General features: G+C 36.1%; 1 protein-coding gene across 1 annotated transcript in view; it reads right to left on the bottom strand.

Moving 5' to 3' along the window:
- MSH6 (MUTS homolog 6) overlaps positions 1-23,031 on the bottom strand; it is a 47,237-nt gene extending 24,206 nt beyond the window's left edge. The window contains exons 1-5 of the mRNA XM_089982081.1: positions 22,227-23,031; positions 21,502-21,598; positions 8,272-8,374; positions 8,137-8,190; positions 7,978-8,052 (exon numbers count right to left, since the gene is read on the bottom strand). Coding sequence (XP_089838207.1) covers positions 7,978-8,052; positions 8,137-8,190; positions 8,272-8,374; positions 21,502-21,598; positions 22,227-23,031 — 1,134 coding nt within the window. The remainder of the gene's footprint in view (positions 1-7,977; positions 8,053-8,136; positions 8,191-8,271; positions 8,375-21,501; positions 21,599-22,226) is intronic.
- Between the last annotated feature and the right edge of the window lie 2,752 nt (positions 23,032-25,783).

The following is a 25,783-nucleotide window of genomic DNA, read 5'->3' as shown; positions in this document are numbered from 1 at the left end:
TAAACCTACTTGAGGTGCATAAACACTAATAATATTAATAATATCCGTACCTAATACTAATTTAATAAGTAAAATTCTATCACCCTTCCTACGGACCTCAACTACATGATCTATAAACTGACGACTCATAACAATCCCTACTCCATTCCTATTCCTATTTATTCCTGTATACCAAATCTTATATCCCCAAGGTTCTATCACTTTTGCTTTCTCACCTACCCATTTGGTCTCTTGTAGACATAAAATATCAATCTTTCTCCTACACATAACATCTACTAACTCTACCAACTTACCAATTAAAGACCCTATGTTCCAAGTGGCTAACCTAATTTTATGGTCTTGGACTAACTTCTTTACCCCCACCCGTCCAACAAAGTGAGGGAACCCTTGCCTATTTGACACCACACCCGGGCGTCGGTGTGACGCGTCGCTTCTGGGCGACGACCTAGCAACCCTTGCCCATTTATCACTGCCTCCGGGCCTAGAGAGTACATCGCGTCGCTCAGTAGGGAATGCCCCAACGAAATTCTCATATTGGTTCATTTTCATAGGGTATGACTAAGTTTTTATGTTGGTTGTCACAGGCCTACCGCAACCCTCCTCCTTTATCCGGGCTTGGGACTGGCAGTGTATAACTATATATATATTATGAATCATCTATATATATATTATGAATGTCTTTTGTAAAACACACTAGGGAAATTTAGTCTTTTTATCATATGTAAATAGACATGTCCATTAGGGACATTTTTGGGTTTTTTATTTTTTTTATTTTTTTTTGCATTTTGACCAAGGGCATATTGGGTATTCACCTTAGAGTCGTTGGGGAGCTCCCAATGACTCTATGGGAGCCCCCCTTCAGGCCCCATGTGTCGTATAAATAGGGGTGAATACCCCGTTAATTCTTAGTGCTTTTTCAAGCATTTCTTAATGCATTGTTAGTTATATTTTTTAGTTCTCTTTTCTCACTTTGTGTGTGTTTGATGTTTGCCCTTTGGGGCACATTGTACTTGGTCCATTAGTGACATCTTGCTTATGCATTTGTGTCGTCTTGTAGTCACTTTGTGACATTGTTTTTGGCACTTGTATTTCATTACATGGTATCAGAGAGCCCCTAGGTGTTTGAACACTCTTGGGACTTCTTTCTTTTGTACTTAAGTGTATTTAGGTTTCACACTCTTGTTCTTCATTAACTCTTTCGCAATGGCCGACAAAGATGCAAAGATTGATCGCTTATTCAAATTGAATGAGACCAACTATAGAATGTGGGCGGCCACTATGAAAAACAACCTAAAAAGCAAGAAACTTTGGAGATATGTATGTGGCATCGTTCCGGAACAACAATTAAAGTTCACCAAGAAGGAAATGAATGAAGAAATAGCCTTAAATGATAAAGAAAAAGCCAAAGTCATTAAAGAATACCAATCCAAAGTTGAAGATTGAGAATAGAATGTAGGCGGCCGCTATAAAAAACAACCTCAAAAGCAAGAAACTTTGGAGATATTTATGTGGCATCATTCCGGAACCACAATTAAAGCTCACCAAGAAGGAAAGAAATGAAGCCTTGAATGATAAAGAAAAGGTAAAGATTGAGAAACTGAGCATGTCAAAATATTGGCATGGTTCATGAATAATGTGAAACTCAAAATTTATGTTAATCTAGTTAAATTCAAGAAGGCAAATGAAGAGCAGTTCTTCATGAAAAATATGTATACTCAAAAACGACCTTGTTAGGTATTTCTTTTTACAAGAAAAAGTAAGAGCAACCAAGTAAGAAAATATGAGTATTAGAGATTATTATAGTATTTTATCTCTTCTACGGGATGAACTTACTCTCCTTGAACTTCAATGGGAAGGAAGGGTTATTGCCATAAGGCAACAGCAAATGGAGAGAAAGATTTTTTCAATTCATTCATGGGCTTAGGCCCGAATTTGAACAACTAAAAGGATCCCTACTTCATAAGGCTTAACTCCTCTTAGTGAAATTTTTGCCGATCTATGCCAAGAAGAAACTCGCTTGGCTCTAAAAAAGGATTTTGATGAAATGCATGTGGTATCTAAACCGGGCAATAATATGAAAACATATAAAGCTCCTTATTTTTGGAAAAATAACTATAACAACAATAGTGGTAGAAGAAAAATCGTGTGTAATCATTGTAATGAACCGGGACATGTTAGACCCGATTGTCCTATGCTTAAGAGAAAAGTGGCTTCTCTTGGAGATAACTCAAGCAATTCAAATAAAGATCAAAAAGGGATAGAGACATCAAGGACTCCATTGCTCAACTTACAGAACCATTTCAACAATTCGTGAGAAACAACTCTTTCACACCTTCTACTTTCGGTGTCGCGGCTTCATCAACTTCGGTTATGTCTCCTTGGATTTTTGTTTCCTTTCATATGCCTTTCATATGACACCAAATGTATCTCTTTTATCCAAACCAAGAACTAGCTCTTTTAAATCTTTTGTTTTTACGATCGATGGTACATCCTTGAATATTAAAGGGATAGGAACTCTTGAAATAATTTTGAGCAATGACAAAAAATCCTTTATTTTAAAAAATAGAATTATTCAAAAATCTAACTTAAATCTTTTTTTGATTTCTTAAATACCTGATTTTGCTTGTAGTATCTCTTTTTCATCTTCAAATTGCTATGTGCAGGATCTAAGGTCCGGAAAGCCGATTGGACAAGGCCATAGAAGAAAAGACCTATATTATATGAATTTTTTAACCATTTAAGTCTTTTTGCAATCATGTTCAAACTAAGGATATTACCACTTGGTACAAAAGGCTTGGTCATCCTAGTCTCTCTAAGATGTATCTTTTTCTTCTTTTTGAGAAATTTTGTAATGAAAAAGAATTTACATGTACTGATTGCATCCTTGAAAAAAATTCATTATCTTCTTTTTCAACATAACAAGAACTCTTCGCATTTCTAAAAATGTTGCAAAAAATTTTTGGGGCGAAGCCGCGCTTTCCACAATATATCTTATAAATAGGATATCATCCTCATCTTTAAAAAATATTTCTCCCTTTGAAAATTTATTCAAAATATCTACGGATTTCAAAAGATCAAGAAAATTTGGTTGCAAATGTTTTATTTTTTTTCAAAGACAAGATAAACTCTCACCAAAAGCTCTTAAATGTGTTACGATGTTCAAAATAATAAACTTTATGTTTCAAGAAATGTGACTTTTCTTCAAGAACAAAATGGATTTGAACATCAAAAACCCAAGATTTTCTTATTTGACTTGTTACCTAGAAATGACTCTAAAAAATCTAATGATACAATTTGTGATAATGAAAGTGTTTGTGATAACAATTCTCATCACTTTCTAATGAAACATAATGTATATTGGGCGTTTGGGCGTGAGGGAAATGAATATCAAAATACTTTTGACATGTATTCACAAAATCTTTCCTTAGAGAACCATTTAGAGGAATCCCAACCTAGATTATCTTCAAGGAGTAGTAGACTTCAACAAAAGTTTGTGTCATATGACTCTTTTTCACTAAATTATAGAACTTGTCTAATGATGATTCATTCCTATCACGAGCCTTCCAACTTTAAAGAAGCTAAGCAACATTCACCTTGGATAGATGCTATGACACTAAAATTAGAAGCACTCAACAAAGCTAATACTTGGAAAATTGTAAATCTTCCTTTGGAAGAAAAGGTTATTGGGTGTAGATGGGTTTATAAAGTCAAAACTAAAAGTGATGGGCCATTAGAAAGATATAAAGTTGTGTTAGTTGCTAAGGGATATGCACAAGAATATGAAACTCATTATGAGAAAACTTTTGTTTCAATTGCTAGGATGACTAACAAAAGAACTTTAATAGCCTTAGCATCTATTAAACAATGACCTATCTACCAATTAGATGTCAAAAATATTTTTTTAAATGGGGATCATGTTAATATATATATATATATATATATATATATATATATATATCATTTTTTTGTCCTTTGTAATGCCCACTAGGGGAAATTTAGTCTTTTTATATAAAAACATGCATGTATATTAGGGTTACTTTTTTGTTTCTTTTTATTTTTCTTAGTTTTTGTTTTTTTATTTAAATCATGTAATTGGGTCTTAATTAGAGTCATTGGGATACCCCCCAATGTCACAATGCTACCAAACGACTCTATGGGAGCCCCCTTGGGTCCCTTGTTGTGTATAAATATGGGTGCTTGGCTCCATCCTTAAGTAATATTTTCCCAAGCATTTCAAAATAGATTCCATTATTATTTTTAAGTTCTCTCTTCTTTCTTGTGTATGTTTGGTGTTTGCCCTTTGTGGCATATTGTATCTTTCCCATTAGAGGCTTGTGCTTACGTGATTGTGCCTTCTTGTAGTCATTTTGTGACATTGTTTTCTTTAACACTCGTATTTCATTACATGGTATCAGAGCCCCTAGGTGTTTGAACACTCTTGGGACTTCTTTTTTTTGTATTTGAGTGTGATTAAGCTTCACACTCATGTTCTTTAACTCTTTCACAACCGACAAAAATGCAATGATTGACCTCTCATTCAAATTGAATGGGACCAACTATAGAATGTGGGCAGCCGCTACGAAAAACAACCTCAAAGGCAAGAAACTTTGGAATATGTATGTGGTACCATTCCAGAACCACAATTAAAGCTCACCAAGAAGGGAATGAAGAAAAAACTTTAGGTGATAAAAAAAAATCAAAGCTATTGAAGAATAGCAATTCAAAATTGAAGATTGGGAAATTGAGCATGGTTCATGAATAACGTGGAGCTCAAAATTTGTGTTAATCTAGCCAAATTCAAGAAGGCAAATGAAGCATAGTTCTTCATGAAAGGTATGTATACTCAAAAGGACTTTGCTAAGCATTTTTTTTACAAGAAAAAATAAGAACCAAGCAAGACGATATGAGTATTAGAGACTATTATAGTACTTTATCTCCTCTATGGGATAAGCTTGCTCTCCTTAAACCTCAATGTGAAGGGAGTGTTATTGCCATGAAGCAAGAGCAAATGGTGAAAGATTTTTCAATTTATTTTTATGGGCTTCATCCTGAATTTAAACAACTAACAGGATCCCTTCTTCATAGGGCTTCTACTCCGCTTAGTGAAAATCTTGCCGACTTATGCCAAGAAAAAACTCGTTTGGCTCTTAAAAAGGACTTTGCTAAAGTCCATGCAGTATCTAAACCAAAAAATAACATGAGGACATATAAACCTCCTCACTTTTGAAAAAATAACAATGGTGGAAAAAGAAAAATTGTTTGCCACCCTTGTAACAAACCAGGACATATTAGGGGCAACTTAGTATTTTTTATTTCTTTTTAAAACTTGCATGTACATTAGGGTTACTTTTTTTGTTTCTTTTTATTTTTCTTAGTTTTTATTTTTTAATTTTAAATTTTTATTTAAACCATGTAATGGGGACCTCATTAGAGTCGTTGGGGGCCTCCCAACGACTCTATGGGAGCCCCCTTGGGTCCCTTGTTGTGTATAAATATGGGTGCTTGACCACATCCTCAAGTAATGCTTTCCCAAGCATTTCAATAATAGATTCCATTATTGCTTTTTAAGTTTTCTGATCTTTTTTGTGTATGTTTGGTGTTTGCCCTTTATGGCATATTGTATCTAGTCCATTAGAGGCATTGTGCTTATGTGATTGTGTCTTCTTGTAGTCACTTTGTGACATTGTTTTCTTTGACACTTGTATTTCATTACATATCTTTGTGAAGAAGTCTATATGGATCCTCCAGAGTCTTGAGATGGAAAAAAGAAAAATCCTTAAGCTTAATAAAGCTCTTTATGGTCTTAAACAAGCTCCAAAAGCTTTGTATGACCGCTTTAGTAAAGTTGTTCTTGATAGTGAATTTACTTGTTATATTGATACTCGCTTTTTGTTAAGAATGCAGGTGATTACATAATTATTTTGTTATTATATGTTGATGATATGATCATCACTAAAAAATGATAAAAGGGGCATTGATTCTATTAAAATTGTTCTTAAAAATAATTTTGATATGTCTAACCATGAATTTTTAAGGTATTTTTTAAGGATTAAAGTTGCATATTCTCCTAGAGAACATGTTTTTTCTCAAATAAAACTTGCATCAGATATTATTGCTAAGTCTGGCTTGACCAACGAAAATAAAATGGAGACTCCAAAAGTAATCAATGCTAAGATAAGAGTTGATAATGAAACTCCTTTATAAGTCTCACTCCTTATCGTCAATTATTGGGTCACTAACAAATTTGTCTATTTATTAGGTCAGATATTGCTCATGTCGTTCACAATGTAAGTCAATTTCAAAATGCCCCTACTGCTATTCACATGGTTGTTATGCAAATTATTAAATATACGAAGGAAACAATAAAAAAAAACTATTTTTATCCTCTCCCAATTTAATTGCTTATACTGACTCTGATTGGAGTGGTAACCCAATGATCATGTTTCTACTAAAAGTTATGTTTTTCTTGGAGAATCACTAATTTCTTAGAGATGAAAGAAACAACAAAATGTGCATTTATCTTTTACGAAACCGAGTATAGGACGATGGCTACAGCTATAACTGAACTTGTCTGGTTAAGAAGTCTGCTAAAAGCTATGTCACACGGACTCGGCTAGGGAGGCGTCGCACCCGAGTCGACACGCCCCGACACGGGTGCAGCTTCGGACATAGCCCGGACTTGGTCAACGCCGAGTCGGACTCGGTCAACGCACCGAGGCTGAGTCCATCCTTTTTTGGACTCTGTCAACATTGACTGACTCCAAAAATTGTCCATTTTTAGAGTAAAAAACAAAAAAAAATATTTTTATATATATATTTTTAAAATATATATATATATAGCATGAGTCTCAAACATAAGCCCCAGAAAAAATTTTCGGGGGGCGCTGCCCCCCCCCCCCTTTATGCAAGGGCAAAAGTACAACTTGCAAAGTTTATAAAAACACTCATGCTGGTGTCAAACTTTAGAGGACAATATCCACATATATGCACACAGGATATATTATTATTATTATTATTATATAGCCTAGTCCCCGTGTCCAAAATTTTTAAAATTGCGCCGCACCCGTACACGCACCCATGTGACATAGGCTAAAAGATATTAAAGTCATCATCTCTATTTCTTCAAAGTTGTGTTGTGACAACAAGAGTGTCTCATTATGTTCGGGATGAATTTTTGTATGGCACCATTCAAGTATCATATGTCACTTTAGATTATCAGCTTGCAAATTTCTTAAACAAAGCTTTGTCATCCCCCCGTTTCTACTTTCTCCTAAGCAAACTATCGGTGATCTCACCATCAGTTTGAGGGAGGGTGTTAGAATATATGGATAATCTCATATATATATATATATACTTTTTTTATGAACATCTTTTGTAATGCCCACTAGGGGCAATTTACTTTTTTTTATCATATGTAAATAGACAAGTCTACTAGGGACATTTTTGGGTTTCTTATTTTTATTTTTATTCTTTTTCTTGTTTGCATTTGACCAAGGGCATGTTAGGTGTGGCCCCGAGTCATTATATATCTACAAATCCAGTCTTTTGCAAATCATACAACTTACCGTAACTGAACCAACAACGAACATGTAGAGGATAAACAAGAACTCAAATTTATCAAAATCAAGTGATATCAGCTTCTGTTTCTGCCATAATATTTTAGAACAATCCTGGTATGCGGCCATAAAGAACATTGAGAATAAGTTCACATATTCTTCTAGGCTTCAATCATATTCCAAGGTACTTGAACACAACACAGGATGACTTCCTCTTGTGTCGATATTTGATGAGCACAAGTGTCTTCTTTACAGCTTAAAAGATAAAAGACACAGCAATCTTTGCTGGCTTTGTTTCTATATGGTGTCAGTGTCCTTTATAAGGGTTCTCTATCTGTTGCCATTGAACATTAAAGATAATTGAAACTAAATCTGAAAACAAAGCAGTAGCATAATATTTGTCTGTGCACTCTTAACTTACCTTCATATACTGCAGATCCAGTTCTTTAGCTCCTATATGAGCATCCATTTCAAACAACTCATAGAACTTTCCCATCTGTCACAGAAAGATAAATCAGTCATAATTAATTAACACTGCTCCATAAATGTATAACCAAACAGTACATAAGGTATACTATACCTTGAAGAACAAAACCTTGTCCATGTGTTTTGACTTGAACTCCCACCATTGCCTCTACAAACACAAGGATAGTTATAACACAAAAGTACAATACTATAAAATTGAAATAGAAAATTTGGATACAATCACAGGTACCTGACCACCGGACAAACTCTTCAAAAAATCATTAGGTAGTTTAAGAGTTCTTGGATCATAGTATTCATCTCCAGGTTTTCTCCCATTGGCATCCCTGCGCCCCCTACAATCACAAACAACAGTAGTTCATTGGAACACATAAAAAACATTATAATCGAAAAACACTATAATCGAGACACAGGGCTGAAGTGATTTTCCATTTGTAGCCTTAGTTCCAACTTCCATTACAAATGCCAAAAACTTATTCAGCAGCTGCACTCTAGAAATATATATCGCACAATAAGGCAAAGCACATATCAAGCATCAAATATTGTTAGAGTAAGCCATTGAGATGACAATAAAATTACAAGCACCTCAAACGTTCCTAGAGTTGTCCCACTTCATATTTCAAAAGCTCTACAGTTTTAACCTTAGGAAAACTCTGCATATTTTCATTTTTCCTAGATAAATGACTTATCTAACATAGTTATCACTGTAATGAAATGGAACAAATATAAAGAGACGTCACTTATGGACTTGCAAGAACACAATCAATCAAGAAAACCACTTGATTGATCAAGCCACACCACCCACACAAGGGTCAAAAATATTTTTGTATTGCATAGAAATGCTCTCTTGAAGCATAGAAAATACATGGACCTTAGAGGCCTATTTATAATACAAGGAGCCACATGGGAGCAGCCCAACTAGCTGTTGGGCTGTTCCCAACGATCACATTCCAACAGCTAGTTGGAGCTGCCCATTACCTTTATCAAAAAGTAAAAAGGTACAAAAAAATAAAATAAAACAAAGTACATAGTTAGCCCTTAATGGGCTGATGCCTATTACAACTGAAATGAGAGGAATACCCATAATAGGTATTCCAGTTTATATATATATATATATATATATATATATATATATATATATATATATATATATACACACACACACCTCTCCTCAAACTCATGGTGTAACAACTGAGAATTTGCCATGTAAGAAGTGAAATCTAGGTGACGGGAGTACTTTGGTGAAGAAATCTGCTAGTTGATACTCAAATGGAACAGAAGGCAACGTGATAGTCTTTCTCAGGAATTCTTCACAAACGCAGTGACAATCAATTTCAATGTGTTTTATCCTCTCAATGAATGTATGATTGCTTGCAACGTATTCAGCGCTCTTGTTGTCACAACATAATCTTGAGGGTTCTGCAATGTAAACTCTCAAAGCTTCTAATAATTGTCTCAACCATAATAACTCAAACGTAGTTGTTGCTATGGCACGATACTCTACTCAGTAGAAGAGAGTGACACCTTCTGGTGCTTCTTGCATCGCCATGAAATTAAAGAATCATCTAAAAAAACACAGGAACCAGTGGTTGAGCGTCTATCATTCGCATATGTGAACACCCCAAATTTTTCAAAAATTATAAAAAATTCTATTTTTGCCCTTGGCCCCCATTTTCTGAATAATTGAGTCAGCTTTTTATCAAAATATCATTTATTTCTCGGATTCACTGGAATCCAAATCCATTTTCCATATCTGACCCAATTTCAGATCTGATATCAAAATCCAATTCTGAGTCTTGTTATCCAATTTTCAAATCAAAATTATAAAAATACAAAAATAGTTTTCTGAATGGCTCAGGCAGTTCATCCGATATCCATTTGGATCCACTGCTCTGTATTCCTTGATTTGAGGTCCAAAACTCGAATATCTTCTCAAAACTCAGGATCCAGACCCGTTTTCTGAAGAAATTCCCGAAGATTAACCTTGTATTCTCATAAAACCCCTCTTTTATAAAAATTTCAAGTTTTTACAAAATATTTCAAAAACCCTTATTTCCTCCATAGTTTTATAAAGTTTTATTTCAAAAACACAAAAAAATATGGAAAACACAGAAAATAACAAAAAAATAGAAAAAAGAAAAGAAAATACGAAAAAAATAGCCTAGAAACCCCCCCTTTTGAAAACACTTCCGTGGTTAAAAGCCTCTTTTGAGAAAACTTTTAAAATGAACCACTATTGTGAAAAAAATCAGAAATAAAGGGGACCCAATTTGTAAAATGTCTAATGGTCTCTCGTTATAAAGATAGACCACAGGGAGCATCCTTGATCATCCGTCTCCACCCCTCCCCTTTCACGCTTGATCCGTTTTCACCCCAGCATTTCCCCCTCTCGATCTTCACGATCATCCTCTTCTTCCCCTCTTATTTCTTCAATTTCCGCTCTCTTCTTTCCCTGGTGCTTTCCCTTTCAAGCAGCTGAAGGTCGAACGCACCTGCAATTACAGGTAAGTAATCATCTTCTTCCCCCTTCTGATTTTCTGTGAAACTTTTCTTTATTTGATCGTTTCTTTGTTTTTTTTATTTCATTCTTCGTTTTCTTTCTTTTATCCAAAGGCGCAAATGGTAAGATTGACCTGCATATAGCAGTGTCGATCGACCTGCATATAGCAGTGTCGATCGACCTGCATATAGCAGTGTCGATCTACCTGCTGCTACAGCAACGAAATACTAGCATTCCTACATTTTTTTTATATATAACGAGTTTTTGTTTTCCCTTGTGATTATCTCTTAGCATTTGATTTTTAATTTTGACAGCATCAAATGGCGTTTGTTTACTGCATTTCAGTTGCTTTAAGCATTTTGCTCCATTACGATTCCCCATTCCAATACATTTCCCCTGTATTTTCCATCTTGATCGAGCATTGTCGTTTTTCTTTTTCTTTTTTCCTTTTTTCCTTTTTTTCTTTTTTTTCTTTTCTTTGTGTTTTGTATTTTATTTTATTTTTTTTACTCTAATCATCATAAAGCAGATCCCATTTCCTTTTTCTTCTTTTACTTTGATTTCTTGTTTTACTCTAATCATCTATTTATATTTGGTGTCTTGTTTTGATAACATCTGATTGCATCTCGTTCACTTTTGTTCATACTCTCCGTTATAAAATCTGGTACTATTTTTTGTTTTATTCAATCTTTTAGTTCGATTTAGCAGCATCACATCTTATGGTATATTACATTAGATCGCATCGATGCCACTATGAACCAATGCAGATTCATGGTGAGAGAAATTTACTGGTAAACCTTGCCGCTACAAGGAAGCTGCAGAGAATTTATGCATCAACGTCCCCTGTAGCACCATCCGATCCCATCTTCATTCAGTAAATTTTACGTCGCAGCAACATCGTTTGCATTTCGTTGATTCAGCGATCCATCTTCATTGTTATATCACATTTTTTTTCTTCGTTTTCCTTTTATTTGATATACTGCATCCCATCTGTATGTTAATTCACTTACATTTTTGCCTTGTGCCACATCCCATTAATTCCAATGCTTCCTGTTCTCCCATTCACCTCAACATTACTGAGCATATGTTGAACGTCATTTAATGTACCTTCATATCTCGGTTAGAGTTGCATTTGTATTTTTTTAGTGAATCGTACTTAGTTTTATTCAGCATGTCATGCCTTATGTCTGGATGTCCTGGGTGTGTTTTGCATTATATTCCCCATACTTTGATTATATCTTGTTATCATTCATCATCAATAGCATCTTTATCTCACCACTTGCATTCTGCAGTGACTAGTCTTCTGCACCCCGGCTTTAGTTCTCTGTACACTTGCATACCACCTCTACATTCCACTAATGGCATATAGCATCATCTGCAACATCTGTGTCGTCATCATCATCCCCGATTCGATAGTTTGATCGATCATTGGAAGCGATTTTATCAAATAATCTTGTGTTCATCCGGTACAAAACAAAGATATATCATATTCTTCATACTATAGCATGTACCAAAACCTCCAGCAATCTTACTTTTCAAAATTTGGTGCAAAGAAGTCAAAGCTTGGTACATGGAGAGGTAGATTAGATTTTGATGATTCTGGCATGCTCATGGAGGTGTCCAGCTGAAAGCCTCTCTTCCTGCTACTGAGAATGAAACAAAGGGGAAATATTGATATAGATGATGTTCTAAATTTTGATATTCTTGACATTGATATATCACTATCATATCTAATCGTTTTGAATCTTAAGATTGATTCTCCAGTGACAGCCGTCTCTGATCAATCAATATTGGATCCAGCCACAAATCTTGTCTCAAGCTCCCGTGACAAAAGAAATGTGATTGTGGAAATTAATGAAGCCTTTTTAGATCTTCCGTTGTCGAATGGAGTTGGGATCCTCTCTGAGAAAGAAATGAATTGCAAAACGTGATGGAAAATCTTTCAAACCAACAGCCACCTGTATTGAAACAGGTAAAAGGAAGCAAAGATTTTCATCAGAGGAAGAGAATATACTGATGATATGATCAGTGATCATTCATTTACGCGTCATAACATGCTTTTTGAAGAATATTGTACATCACACTTATAATTAAAGATACGTACGAAGGAGTAGTAACCAATGTCTGCACTTGTGGAGGGGTGACAACCAATTTTCCTATAACGGTTGGGTTACATCAAGGATCTGCTTTAAGCCCTTTCCTATTTGCTATAGTGATGGATGAGCTTACGAGATCAATTCAAGAAAATGTGTCGTGGTGTATGTTGTTTGCTGATGATATTGTTTTGATTGATGAGTCTAGAGTTGGGGTTAATGCTAAGTTAGAATTATGGAGACAGACATTGAAAGTAAGAGGTTTTAAGTTGAGTAAGAATAAGACAGAATACATGGAATGTCGGTTTAGTAAGCAACGAAGTAGTGATGGGAGTGTAGTGAAGCTTGGTGAGCAAGAAATATCGGTGGATGATTGTTTCAAATATTAGGGATCTATCATTCAAAAGTATGGAGAAATTGATGGAGATGTAAATCATAGGATAAAGGTTGGGTGAATGAAATGGAAAAGTGCAACTGGAGTATTGTGCGATCGTAGAATGCCATTGCGGTTGAAGGGAAAGTTTTATAGGACGACTATTAAACCCGCTTTACTATATGGTACGAAATGTTGGGTTGCCAAGAGACATCATATTCAAAAAATGAGTGTAGCTGAGATGCGTATGCTGAGATGGATGTGTGGAAATACAATAAAAGATAAGATTCGAAACGAGGAGATACGTAAGAAGGTAGGCGTTGCACCCATTGAAAATAAGATGAGAGAGAATCGTTTACGGTGGCTTGGACATATTCGGCGAAGGCCTATTGATACTTCAGTTAGAAGGATGGAGAAATGAGAAAATATATTAGTTAAAAGAGATCGGTGTGGGCCTAGGAAGACATGGATGGAGGTGATAGGAAAGGATATGAATGCTTTGAACCTCACCGAGGACATGGCATTGGATAGAAATGATTGGAGGAGAAGGATTCATGTGGAAGACCCAGAATGATTTTCTTTTTTGGTTCGTATCGCCGACCCCAATTGTTTTGGGATGAAGGCGTAGTTGTTGTTGTTGTATTGTACATCACACTTACATTCACTTGTTGCTTGCACACTTCCATCACATTACAGCCACATCTTCTATACACTTTCAGCACCACTGCATTTACTGCAGTATACATGCTGTCACCTTCCTGTTAACACCCATAGACTCGATCCCTCCTGCTGTACCTTCCCGTTAATACCCATAGACTCCAGCCACCTGTGACCAGTAGCCTCCAGCTGCACCTGCATTTTCTTGTGCACAGCATCCATCTGCGAGCACATGTCTTCTCACTTCATTGTTTGCACAGCACCACCATCTGCACTTTTATAACACACTCACCCTCACCGCTTACCTGCCATTTCAAGCACATTATATCATTTACTTGCTGCATCTGCATTGTCATAATACCTGATGCACCCACTCCATTGCAGCACTGTTACACTTCCAACCAGCTCCACCTATTTACACTTAGCACCCACATCAGGTATACATTGGATTTAGCATTGGCATTTCCTGTGCACCTGTGTATTCGTTACACAGCAAGCACGGCCTTCCACTTCCACCAGCTACTCTTCCTCACTATGCCTTGCTACCTATTGTCACCTTTTTCACCTCCTTCACACCTGCTACATAACAATTCCACTGTACCTGCTGCAACCCTGCACACACTACAGCAGCTACACCCACTTCACAGCTCCAAACACTACCCACACACTACCCACCTGTGCACTTACCTACAGCAACTTCCTCCCCTTTGCCTGCTGCACTTAATATCCCTAAGGCTGGTTGCACAGTATGCATCAGCAGCACCATCAGCATGGCTGCCTTCATCTACATGCAGCAGCATCTTCCACACAACAAGCACACAGCATAACACCTGTCACCTGTACATTTGCACTTGCCCTGTTGCATTAATACCCCTTAGAACATTAAATTCCGGTCTCCATGTGCATTTAAGTAAATATATTCTCATGTGCATCTAGATAAATGCATCTTCATTTCCATTTAGACAAGATGTATTTTCATTTGGATAAACACATTCATATATGCATTTTCCATTTAGTATAAGCATGACATTTAGACTTTGTTTAATATTTGTCATTATCCTCCATATCCTGCAATCTTGTCTTGTGTTAACTCTGTTTTGCAAAAAAAAATAGAGAATGTTAATTTCCTCCTTAAAATTAGGATTTTTATCATCTAAATTTCAATTCAAAGTTGTAATAATTAGATATTAATGAGAATTTTTATCTTTCCTGTATTAGAATAGAATGTATGAGCATGCATTTTTCATGGAATTGCCTGTTTCATCTCATTTTTGCTTTTTATTTCAAAAATTCACGAATAGTGAAACATGAATGGCACGTGTACCTTTCTAATAAAAGGTAATTAATCCTAAGTAAATGATTCTCATTTATGGCCATAGTCAAAATATGAACAATACTTAGGATTTTTATCTTTTATGGAATAACATTTAACCTTCACTTGGGTCTCCTTTTGAAAATCATCATATTTTCTATGAAATTTTCTTCCTTTATCAAAATTTGACTTGTAAATTAACTTAAAATATATTCATGGCCATAGTCAGGATATATTAAAGGTTAATTTCATTTCAAATCCTATAAAGGCACCAAAAATTTATTTTATTCTTTATTAGAGTTTAAATATAGATTTATTATAATATATTTGTAACCATAGTCATGAATGTATTATAATTCTAATCTTATTTCAATTCTCCTAAAAAATAAAATATGTTTTTCAATTCCATTTTTTAAATCCTTTCAAAGCATTCATCATTTAGGATAGAATTGCATTTCTTTCCAAATCGTTTTTTAAATTATCTTTTTCAAATTCCAAGTAATTTCTGAGATAAATTTTCAAATATATTTCTAAAATCATCTTTCAATTTAAAATTCATCTTTTTATTCTCAATTCTATCTTCTTTCAAAATTCAAACTTCAATTTCCAAATTCATTTCCAAGTTCAAAATTCAATTTCAAATTCAATTCAATATTCCAATTTCAAAGTTCAATTCAACTTTGAAATTCCAAATTCGTTTCCAAATTCAAAAATTCAATTTCAAAATCAATTCAATATTCCAATTTCAAAGTTAAATTCAACTTTGAAATTCCCTTCTGATTTCAAATTTCAAAGTTTGAATTCAAGTTTTATTCTCCGTTTCCATTTCAAACTCCAAAAACCTCCAAGTTCTATCTAAATTCTGAGTTTGATTCTCAAATTCAATTCACTTTGAAATTCAAAATCAAGTTTTGAAATTGGCTCTGAGTCTCAAAATCGGTTTTCTCTAATTAGTCTTAATTTCAAAATCACTTGGAAAATCCCAAAATTTCTGAAATACTTCATCAAAAGCATACGTCTTTGCATTTTCATTGCACAAGCATGATTCTTTGTGCATTTTAGGATTCTAAAATAATTATTTAGACAATATTTAGGCAAAGCAAAAGGCATTTATTCGATCCTTGGTTCGATTACCCCTATTAAAGGCGACAGGAACGGTTGAACCTCGTACTGACGAGTGAATCATGTCTCTCCATTTTTATCGCAAATTTTAAAAAAAAACGGAGGCGAGTAATTTCAAAATCTTTTCAAATAAAGGTCAAGTGAGACCTTGCAAAAGAGTTCCTCTCTTCTTTCTTTATTTCTCTTCTCTCTTCTTTCCTTCTTTCTATCCCCTTCAAAAATGAAAAAAAGGCTAGAAAGGAAAGAAAAAAAAAGAGGAAAAGAAAAAAGGAAAAATTTTGCAATGATCACACCATCCCCAAGTCAGAATCAGAATATGCAATAACTTCTAACGAAGAAGATGATGAAAGCAATAATCCATAATTAATAGAATTTTTAATATATATAATAATTATCATTACAACACTCATATGTATTGTAGTGAGAGCATGTTGAAATTGACTGATAGAATGAATAGCATGAAAAATATCAGGACGAGTAATAGAAAGATTCACAAAACTTCAATCATTTGTCTATATGGAGTTGGATCCTTGAGAGATATTATCAACTCGTTTTTCATCTGAGAGTCTTGACCGTTCTATGATCTTTGTTGCATACTTAGTCTGCGACAAAAAATAACCACGAAGTGAGTAAGTCACTCTTGTTTCAAGAAAGTATCGTAAAAAACCAAGATCTGTCATATCAAAGTTGTCTTTTAGCACATCTTTGATATGATTAACTTCTTGTTTGTCACCTCATGTGATAATCATATCATCCACGTAAAGAAGTAATATTATAATTACTGCATTAGAAAACTTAACAAACAATACAGTATCAGTATAACAAGATTTAAAATGAAGTTGTGTCATCATACTACTGAACCTATCATACCAAGCTTTTGAGGCTTGTTTTAAACCATACAAAGCTTTTTGTAACAAAAGGATTTTTCCATGTGCTAAACTTAAACCTAGTAAAGGATCCATGTAAATTTCCTCATTGAGATTACCATTAAAAAAATATTTTTTATATCCATTTGAAAGATTTGTCATTTTTTAATTGGTGCTATAGAAATAAGGGTTCTATCAGTTGTCATTCGAGTGACTAAAGCAAATGACTCGTCATAGTCTATCCCATATTCTTGATTGTATCCCTTTGCTATTGGCCTAGCTTTATATCTTTCTAATGTCTCATCCCATTTAGTTTTTATCTTGTAGACTCATCTACATTTTATAGTTTTTCTTCTTTTAGGTAATAGTTGAATTTTCCAAGTTTTTGCCTTTTCTAAAGTTTTTAATTCACCATTCATCTCTTTAATCCATTCTTGATGATTTTTAGCATCGTGGTAGGATGTTGGTTCTATATACGAGTGTATAGTCATTAGACACGATCTATACCTAGATTCAAAATAATCATAGGATACAAATCTATTAAGAGCTTTTAAAATTCTCATGGATTTTCTAATACTAAAAGAATCTAAATCTTGATTTTGGAAATATCTTTCTAAAGCACATGGTGGATGGTCTTCAGTACGTCAAGTATAGGTTTATATTCCATTATGAGATAGGTCTAAATCACCAAGACTCATTCACATTTTCATGTGCATCATGAGTGTGCTCGTAAGAATGTTTTCATATCTTTCATGTTCATTGATAAGGTCAAAAATAAATGAATAATCACAATTCTCTTGGATTTTCTCTTTGTCAAACTCATTTTTGTTTTCAAGAAAAGTAACATTTCTTGAAATATATAATTTGATCCCTTTAGTGTCATAACATCTATATCCCTTTTGATTTTCGGCATAGCCTAAAAAAACACAAAGAATTGCTTTTGTGGAAGTTTGTAGTTTTTATTGGTAAGGACAAAGCATTTACAACCAAAGACTCAACTTTTTATAATCGGGAGATGTTTTAAATAATTTTTCAATAAGAGAGATGTTTTCAATGTTTTTTGCAAACAATCTATTTATCAAATAAACTGTCGTAAGGGCGGCTTCGGCCCAAAACACTTTTGAAACATTTTTTGATATAAGAAGTGTTCTAGTGGTCTCAACAATATATCTATGCTTCCTTTTGGTTAGTCTATTTTGTCGAAGAGTATAAGGACAAGATATTTGATGGATAATCTCATATAGGTCAAGATAATTTTTAAACTCTTTTGATATAAATTCTTCCCCGGAATCGGTTCTAAAAATCTGAATATTGGTTTTAAATTGAGTCTTTGTAATAACAATGAAATTTTTTAAAGCAATCAAATACTTCTAAAAAATTAAGAAAAAATATCTAAGAGTGTACTATAATCATCCGCAAACACAACATGATAAGATACGCCTCCTTTGGAAAAACCGAAGCTGGTCTCCATACATCCGAATGTACTAGCTCAAATGTATTTTTAGATATAAAACGTCTTGGCCCAAAGGGTAAAGACTTTGTTTTACCAAGGATGCAATCTTCACAAACAAAATCTTTTTTTTTATAACTTGTAAGAAATGAAAACAAAGTGTAATTTAGACACACTAGGTGTCCTAGTCTTTTGTGTCAATTTTCTATTATCTTTTTTTTCACAAAATTCCAAAATGTATGTTTTGATAACTCAAGATTATCTATAATATAGAGATCTCTTCTATGACCTCACACAATCGGCTTCCCGGACTGGAGATCCTGTATTAAACAATCATTAGATGAAAACAAAACTTTTCATCTATGATCTGTAATTTGAGAAACAGATAAAACATTTAAATTCAATTTTGGTATTTCTCTAATATTTGGTATAAAGAAGGTTTGTTATTTTTGAAAAAACCCAAAACTTTTAATTTTTAAGGAAGTTTCATCGACGATTGAAACATAAAAGTTATTTGGGTTAGTATGACATTTAGATAATATAGACTCATTTGGAGTCATATATAAAGACGCCCCTCAGAGGGAAGAAGCTTGATTTTTTAACATTAGTTGTAGTGCCTTCATTAATTGCGTCAAAAATAATTAGCCGATGCATTTGGAGTCGTCTACACCAGTTTTTTTAAAGGATGGTCCCAATGAAGCAACCCTTTTATCAACTCTTTGATCTTCTTTCCTTCTTTTGGGGCAAAATGGCTTGATTTGTTCCGGTTCATATCAATGGTAACATATGATTTTGCCACCCTTCTTGTATTCATGATCGCTTCTTTTATCACTTTAACTTCTTCCATAGTCATTGGAATCTCTTCCATTCTTATTTTTTACAAAGTGAGAAGGTTTATAACTCCTAGTATGGTTTCTGAGCTTTGATATAGCAAGCACGGATTCTTCATCCTTTGAGGCGGATGGTTTTTTCAACCTATTTTCTTTCATAGTTAACTCTTCAAGAGTTTCAACTATGGTAGGCTCACCTCCTCTATGAATGAAGGCCGACTTGGTCTCTTTAAATTCGGGTATAAGCTCATTAACAAATTGGTAGAAATGCTCCATTCTAATTTGTTTTTCACGGAGTTCTATATCTTGAGGGCAATGTCATTTTGGCTCTAGAAGAGCCAATTCATCCCAAAGAAGAGAGAGTGCATTGTAATATTCCATAATGTTCATCTCTCCTTAGGTCATAGTTCTCACTTTGTTTTGCACATTGCATACCTGAACAATATCCTTAAGACTACATATCTTTAAGATATTTCCATGCATCACTAACGAAATCAAATTTCGCTAAGCTAGAGCACTTGTGGATGTCCATGCTATTGATGAGTCATCCAATTATTTTGGAATGACCCATCCTCCACTATTTTCATTTCTTTTCATAATCGAAGACGGACTTAAACATCTCTTCTCCTTGAAGAGTTACTTCCTTTCCATTCTCAATTTTGGTAAGAATGAGTTTAGGCCCTCTTTCGGTACCATCAACCAAGCCCCATAGATCATTTTCCCATATTTTGTACTTCACCCTGGATGCTCGCGTCACATAGTTCATATCATTGAGTCGCACGGGAATGGAGACGATTACTTCTCTTTCATTCTTCATGTTTTACAACAAGGAGAGGAGAGAGGGAAATAAAGGAAGATAATACAAGATTTGTTGAGGAGCTCTTCGATAGTGCGCTTCTCGATGCAATGATCTACAAACCAATGCTCTACCAAGCTCATGATCCTCCTCTTGATATTATCTGAATTTATAATACCTCAAGATCACCAAAGCTCTGATACTATATAATGAAATGGAACAAATATAAAGAGATGTCACTTATAGACTTGCAAGAACACAATCAATCAAGAAAAACACTTGATTGATCAAGCCACACCACCCACACAAAGGTCAAAAATATTCTCGTTTTGCATAAAATGTTCTCTTGAAGCATGGAAAATACATGAGCCTTAGAAGCCTATTTATAATACAAGGAGCCACATGAGAGCAGCCCAACTAGCTGTTGGGCTGCTCCCAAAGGTCACATTTGTGACAGTTGGGAGCAGCTCCAACAGCTAGTTGGAGCTTCCCCAGTACCTTTATCAAAAAGTAACAAGGTACAAAAAAAATAAAATAAAATAAAGTACATAGTCATCCCCTAATGGGCTGACGCCTATTACAACTTAAATGACCGGAATACCCTTGATGGGTATTCCGATAGATATATATATCTTAACAATCATGTCCCTTAATTTGAATTGCAACCTATGTCACAGGGATTCGGCCAGACAGGTGCCGCACCCGCGTCGACGTGATGCGGGTGCAGCACCCAGTGCGGTCAACCTGACCCTGGGTGCGGTCAACGCACCCATGGTCATTTTGGTCCATTTTTGGATTTTATTTTCTTTTTTAAATTGCCCTATGAAATGGGCTGCGGAATTTTAAAAAAAAAACTTGGGGGGGGGGGGGGGACCTGCGCAGGGGGAACACCCGGACCCCCTTCTATATCTATATCTATATCTATATATATATATATATATATATAATTTTATTTTTTTCCGCACCCATGTGACATAGATTGCAACCTACACCAGAAACCATAATTCAGTAGCATAATGAGGTCTCTTGTCCGGATAGCCCACATATCATAGGCACCTGGAACCCAGAACCTGAGGGACCGTGCTCGATAGCTTTCTCTTCTAACCTTTGTAGTCGCATACCTCCTACTTTTGTGAACCAAGCTTCCACTCCATATGCATTTCTTGGAATTCCCATTGAAAAGCAAGTACCTCAAACATGCATAACAAGATTTCATGTTCAAATTTTAGCCTTGTCAGCCATCACACACTTATCGTGAATTGTACATGACATTGCGTCACAAGGAAAATTGAGGCGTTCTCACATACTCATTCAGCATATTGGTTGTTCCACAAAACGTACAGAGAATTAACAGCATTTCAAGCTAATTACATTAATGAAGGTCCCCATAACTCTAATTTTCAGGAGGCACAGCATGACTAAATTAAAAAACAAACGTAAAATAGAAAGATACTGGTAACTACCTTCCGAGGAACTCGAATTTCTCCAGCTCACGCCTACCAAACCGCTCTGCAGCATCTCCTGTGAGAGTGGTACTCATTCCAAATGCTATAGACCCCCCTGAAACAAATTGGAGCATGGTTTAGTCCCATAAACTGGAATGTAAATACCTAGCTCATTTCCATTTAGGGAAACAAAAACAGAAGGATCTATTAATATTGCACTCCTTCCACAGTCAATCACATGTCCAGGATACAATACAAACCTCAGGCGCCCAGAGAAACAACGTAATTAGCTAAAGCACAAACCTAAACGTCTTAGACATGAAATGTCTCCATATCAATGAGATCGCATCATCTTTGTCGGTATACACATATTAACAGGATAGAAACAGTAGAAATGGTTACAATTCAAATTCTTATAAATACGGGAACTCATAGGGAAGAAAAATGGATTTACGGATGGAATCAAATGTATAGTATTTAAAGAAAAAAGTATTTGGTATTTTAATCATTCAAAGGCATCAAAGAGATGGTCAGGCTACTTCCATTAGGTTCATCTTAAATATGAGACTGTACTAGTGAACTTCACACTAGCTTAGCAACGTAATGAGAAGATCATGGTTTCTTTTTCTCTGGAAACCAAAGTTTCAAAAGTACAAAAACTATTCATTTATTTCTAAAGCCAAACATGAAATTTGAGAGAGAAAGAAAGAGGAGGAAGAAGAAGAACTCATATGCAACATTACCCAATCCAGCATTAAACGGTTGACCATTCTCCCCATTTCTCTTCTCTTTGTCATAGGGCGAAACCCCAAATTCACCAATCTTGATCCCCAGACCTTTACCTTCATCCTTCACTCTCATTGTCCGGACCCTCCTTTTCTGCGTACTACCATCGCTACCCGGTGTTCTACCACTGTCGCGCTTCCGCTTCCTTGACCCCGGGGTTTTCTCGTTCGAACCGTCCGCATTCTCCTCCCCTTCGTTGTCTTCGCTGACATCCTTCCCCCAGTCCTCGTCCGCCGAATCGTTATCGATATCATCATCATCCTTTTTCACCTCCTCACCAATCTCATCTTCGATCCTTTCGACCGGAGAATCCCTCCTATCGCCACTGCCGATCGAGATCCTCCTCAACCGGCGAAAGCTCCGCAACGGAGAAACCTCCGCCCACTCGAACTTCTCGTTCCCGAGGTCCAAGCTCTCCTCCTCGCCATCTTCGTACTGAATCGAGTGCTTCCCTGTCGCCGCATCGAACGATCCGATGCAGCCTTCGTACCACTGATCGTCGAGCGGCCAGAAAACCTTAATTCTGCGACCGACGACCTCGTCTCCCTGGCGGCAAGAGGGGGAGGGTTTGGAGTGGGGAGGGGTGTTGAAAGAGGAGGGGTCTGAGGGGGGGGATTGTTGGAGGGATGGGATGAGGATGGCGGGCTTAGGGTTTGGGGTTGGGGGGGAAGGCTTGGTCCCGGGAGAGAAGAAAGAGGTGATGGGCCGTTGCCTGCTTGGGGTTGGCGTCCCTCCATTGCTAAGACGTCGAGTGGGCGCCATCAACCAACTAGGTTTCCCACACACACGCACACGCACAGAGAGAGAGAGAGAGAGAGAGAGAGACTGATTTGCTCTTCTACTGCAACTCCGGTGAGTTTAAGACAGCGAGAGACTAGTTTCCACTGGTACTATAGCTCGGTGAGTTTAAGAGAGAGAGAGATGCCCGCCACAACGCAGCGTGGAGCGTTCGATGGTTTGGCGGGAGGTGAAGAGACATATATATATATATATAGAGAGAGAGAGAGAGAGAGAGAGAGATGGATATGGATTCCCGCCACAACGCAGCATATAGCGTTCGATGGTTTGGCGAGAGGAGAGAGACAGATATATATATATATCAGAGAGAATCGGAGAGAGATAATTGTATGTGGGTCGGCAGAAACGACCCGGCCCATTATACGGACCCATCAGACATCGGGTTTGTTGGACCCGTGAGTCGGGTTGGGACTCGTTTACGGAGATTGATGCAGAATATTAGGGTGATGGATGAGATCTAGTCCTGGCAAGTGGCAAGTTGCTGCGGTAAGCATAGTGACAAAAGTTAAAAACGGAAAAATCTTGGGAAATTTAGAAATTTTTCATAAATCTCGCATTTTTTTGGCAAAAACTCGGTAATAAAAAATAATTTTTATGAAAAAGTTATAAATAAAACACATTTAAAAATGAAAATCTCACGATAAATATCTGTTAAATTGGCAAATATCGTAATATTTGTCATGGATTGAAAATCTCATGAGAAATTACCGTTTTAAACTTTCAAGCAATTTTTTGCGATATTATCGAAAGATTTTTATAAATCTCGCGATATTTATTACATAGGCCGTAAGCCCTAATTTTTCGGGGCACACAAACGGACCCTGTAAAAAACATGATACGGTCCTATAAAGATTACATGAATCAGACCTAACCCGTACACGATAAAATTATACTTTGTCTTTTTTACATTGAATTTGTGTGAACCTTTATTGGAACTCGAGTCAAACCGAGGCCTGGCTTGGCATGAAATTTCACAAACCATACTCGGCTCGCTCCTTATGCCAATCTAATAGAATCTTTTGGATCTCATGTATTTTTTTAATCAGGCCTCTTTTTTTATCACCAAACCTTGATTATAAGGTTCCATATGAGTGATGGGTCAAACCCAACCCACCTACCGGCAATCATAAGGTTCTGTTTGGGATAAGGGTATCGGAGGAATTGAGAGGGTATAAGAGATGATTACATGATGTGGTAGGGTTTGAACGGATTTAAAGGGTGTTTGAAAAAGGAAAGTGAAAGAAAGTGTAATTGTCTGATAGGAATCAATCAATTGCAACTCCTTGAATCACAAGAATTTTGCTGGGTTCATAAATCTTTTATTACTTTAGTAAATTCTATATTTTACCTTATTATTGACTGTTAAGAAGCTAACAATTTGAGTTGAGCAGCGGGCCAACTGGGTCTGGCAAACTAATAGACCGAGTCAATCGAGCTGTTGACCGAGCAACCAGTCAAAGCCATGCCCCCAAATTGATGGGCTGGGCCAACAGCCCAGTTTGGGCTGGCCCGTTGAGAAACCCTCAGCCACTACCTGCCCATTCTCTTAATCGGATTGGACTTATTATATTATATAAAATATATATTCATACGTGTTGGGCCGAGCCATAACCCAGCCCATTTTGGTCTGGTTCGAGCCAAGCTTGGGCTTAATTTCTAAGCCCAAGTCTGATTCATGATGGGTTGGGCCGAACGGGCCTGCTTGTTGCTCACCTCTACTCACAACTACGCACAACCAAACATGGCGGGGAATCAAAGAAGTTGGAAGCCTGGATCCTTGAAAGAGTTACCTATACTTCCAAACGATAGAAAGAATATCAACCATCAGTTGATGCTTTTAATTTGGCAGAGATGTGATCTTTTTTTGGTTTTCCCCTTCTTCTTTTGAGCTAAGGCAATCATTGCTCCCTCTCACTCTTTCTTCCTCTCTCTCAAACAGACTTTGGTTTTGTTTGTTTGGAAAGATAATGATGTGTATGCTTCCCCTCTAATGTTGCACAGTTCTTAGCGCTCTCTCTGTTTGCCTTGCTCATGGAACTGTCTGTTGGGGTATGCTCATCCTTACCGGTAGCCTTTGCAGGAACAGGGAAAATACACAGCAGAAATTGTGTTAAACAAAAAACAAACAGTGGAGACTTTGAACCTGATGCAGCCATTGATGGACTGTGGTTGTTGTCGAAGGTGGAGGTCGACTGGTGCAGAGAAGAGTCGTCGAGCAGTGGTTGATCAAGCAAGAAATGGTTTCTTCTCAACCGGGTTGCAGCCTCCATGAGCGCAGGCTCTCTTTATGCAACCGATGAGCAGGATCTATTTGTCCTTAAGGCTTCACCCCACAACTTAATGGAAAGTGTTGAATAATTTAACATAGCTCTCACAATTTTCTTAAGCGTTCGATTTCTCCTTTCAACTATACCATTATGATAAGCACTAACAGGCATGATATATTGAGGCACAATGCCTTCCTCTATGAGAAATCGTGTTAATGGTCATTATCATTGCCCCATCTCAGTAAACATACCATAATATTCGTCACCTCTATCAGACTTGACTATTTTAATAACTTTATCGGTTTGTTTCTCTACTTATTTCTTAAATTCTTTAAACATCTGAAAACATCAGATTTTTCAAAGATCAAGTAGAGATACATATACCGAGAATAGTCATCAATAAATGTGACAAAATATTTTTCGTTTGTGTAACAGGGAGAAAAAGGTTC

This window comes from Nuphar pumila, chromosome 12 (assembly GCF_984573655.1).
Source record: "Nuphar pumila chromosome 12, dmNupPumi1.hap1.1, whole genome shotgun sequence".
Lineage (NCBI taxonomy): Eukaryota > Viridiplantae > Streptophyta > Magnoliopsida > Nymphaeales > Nymphaeaceae > Nuphar > Nuphar pumila.
Note: the sequence above shows the minus strand (reverse complement) of the source record. Positions and strands in the feature narration are given on the sequence as shown.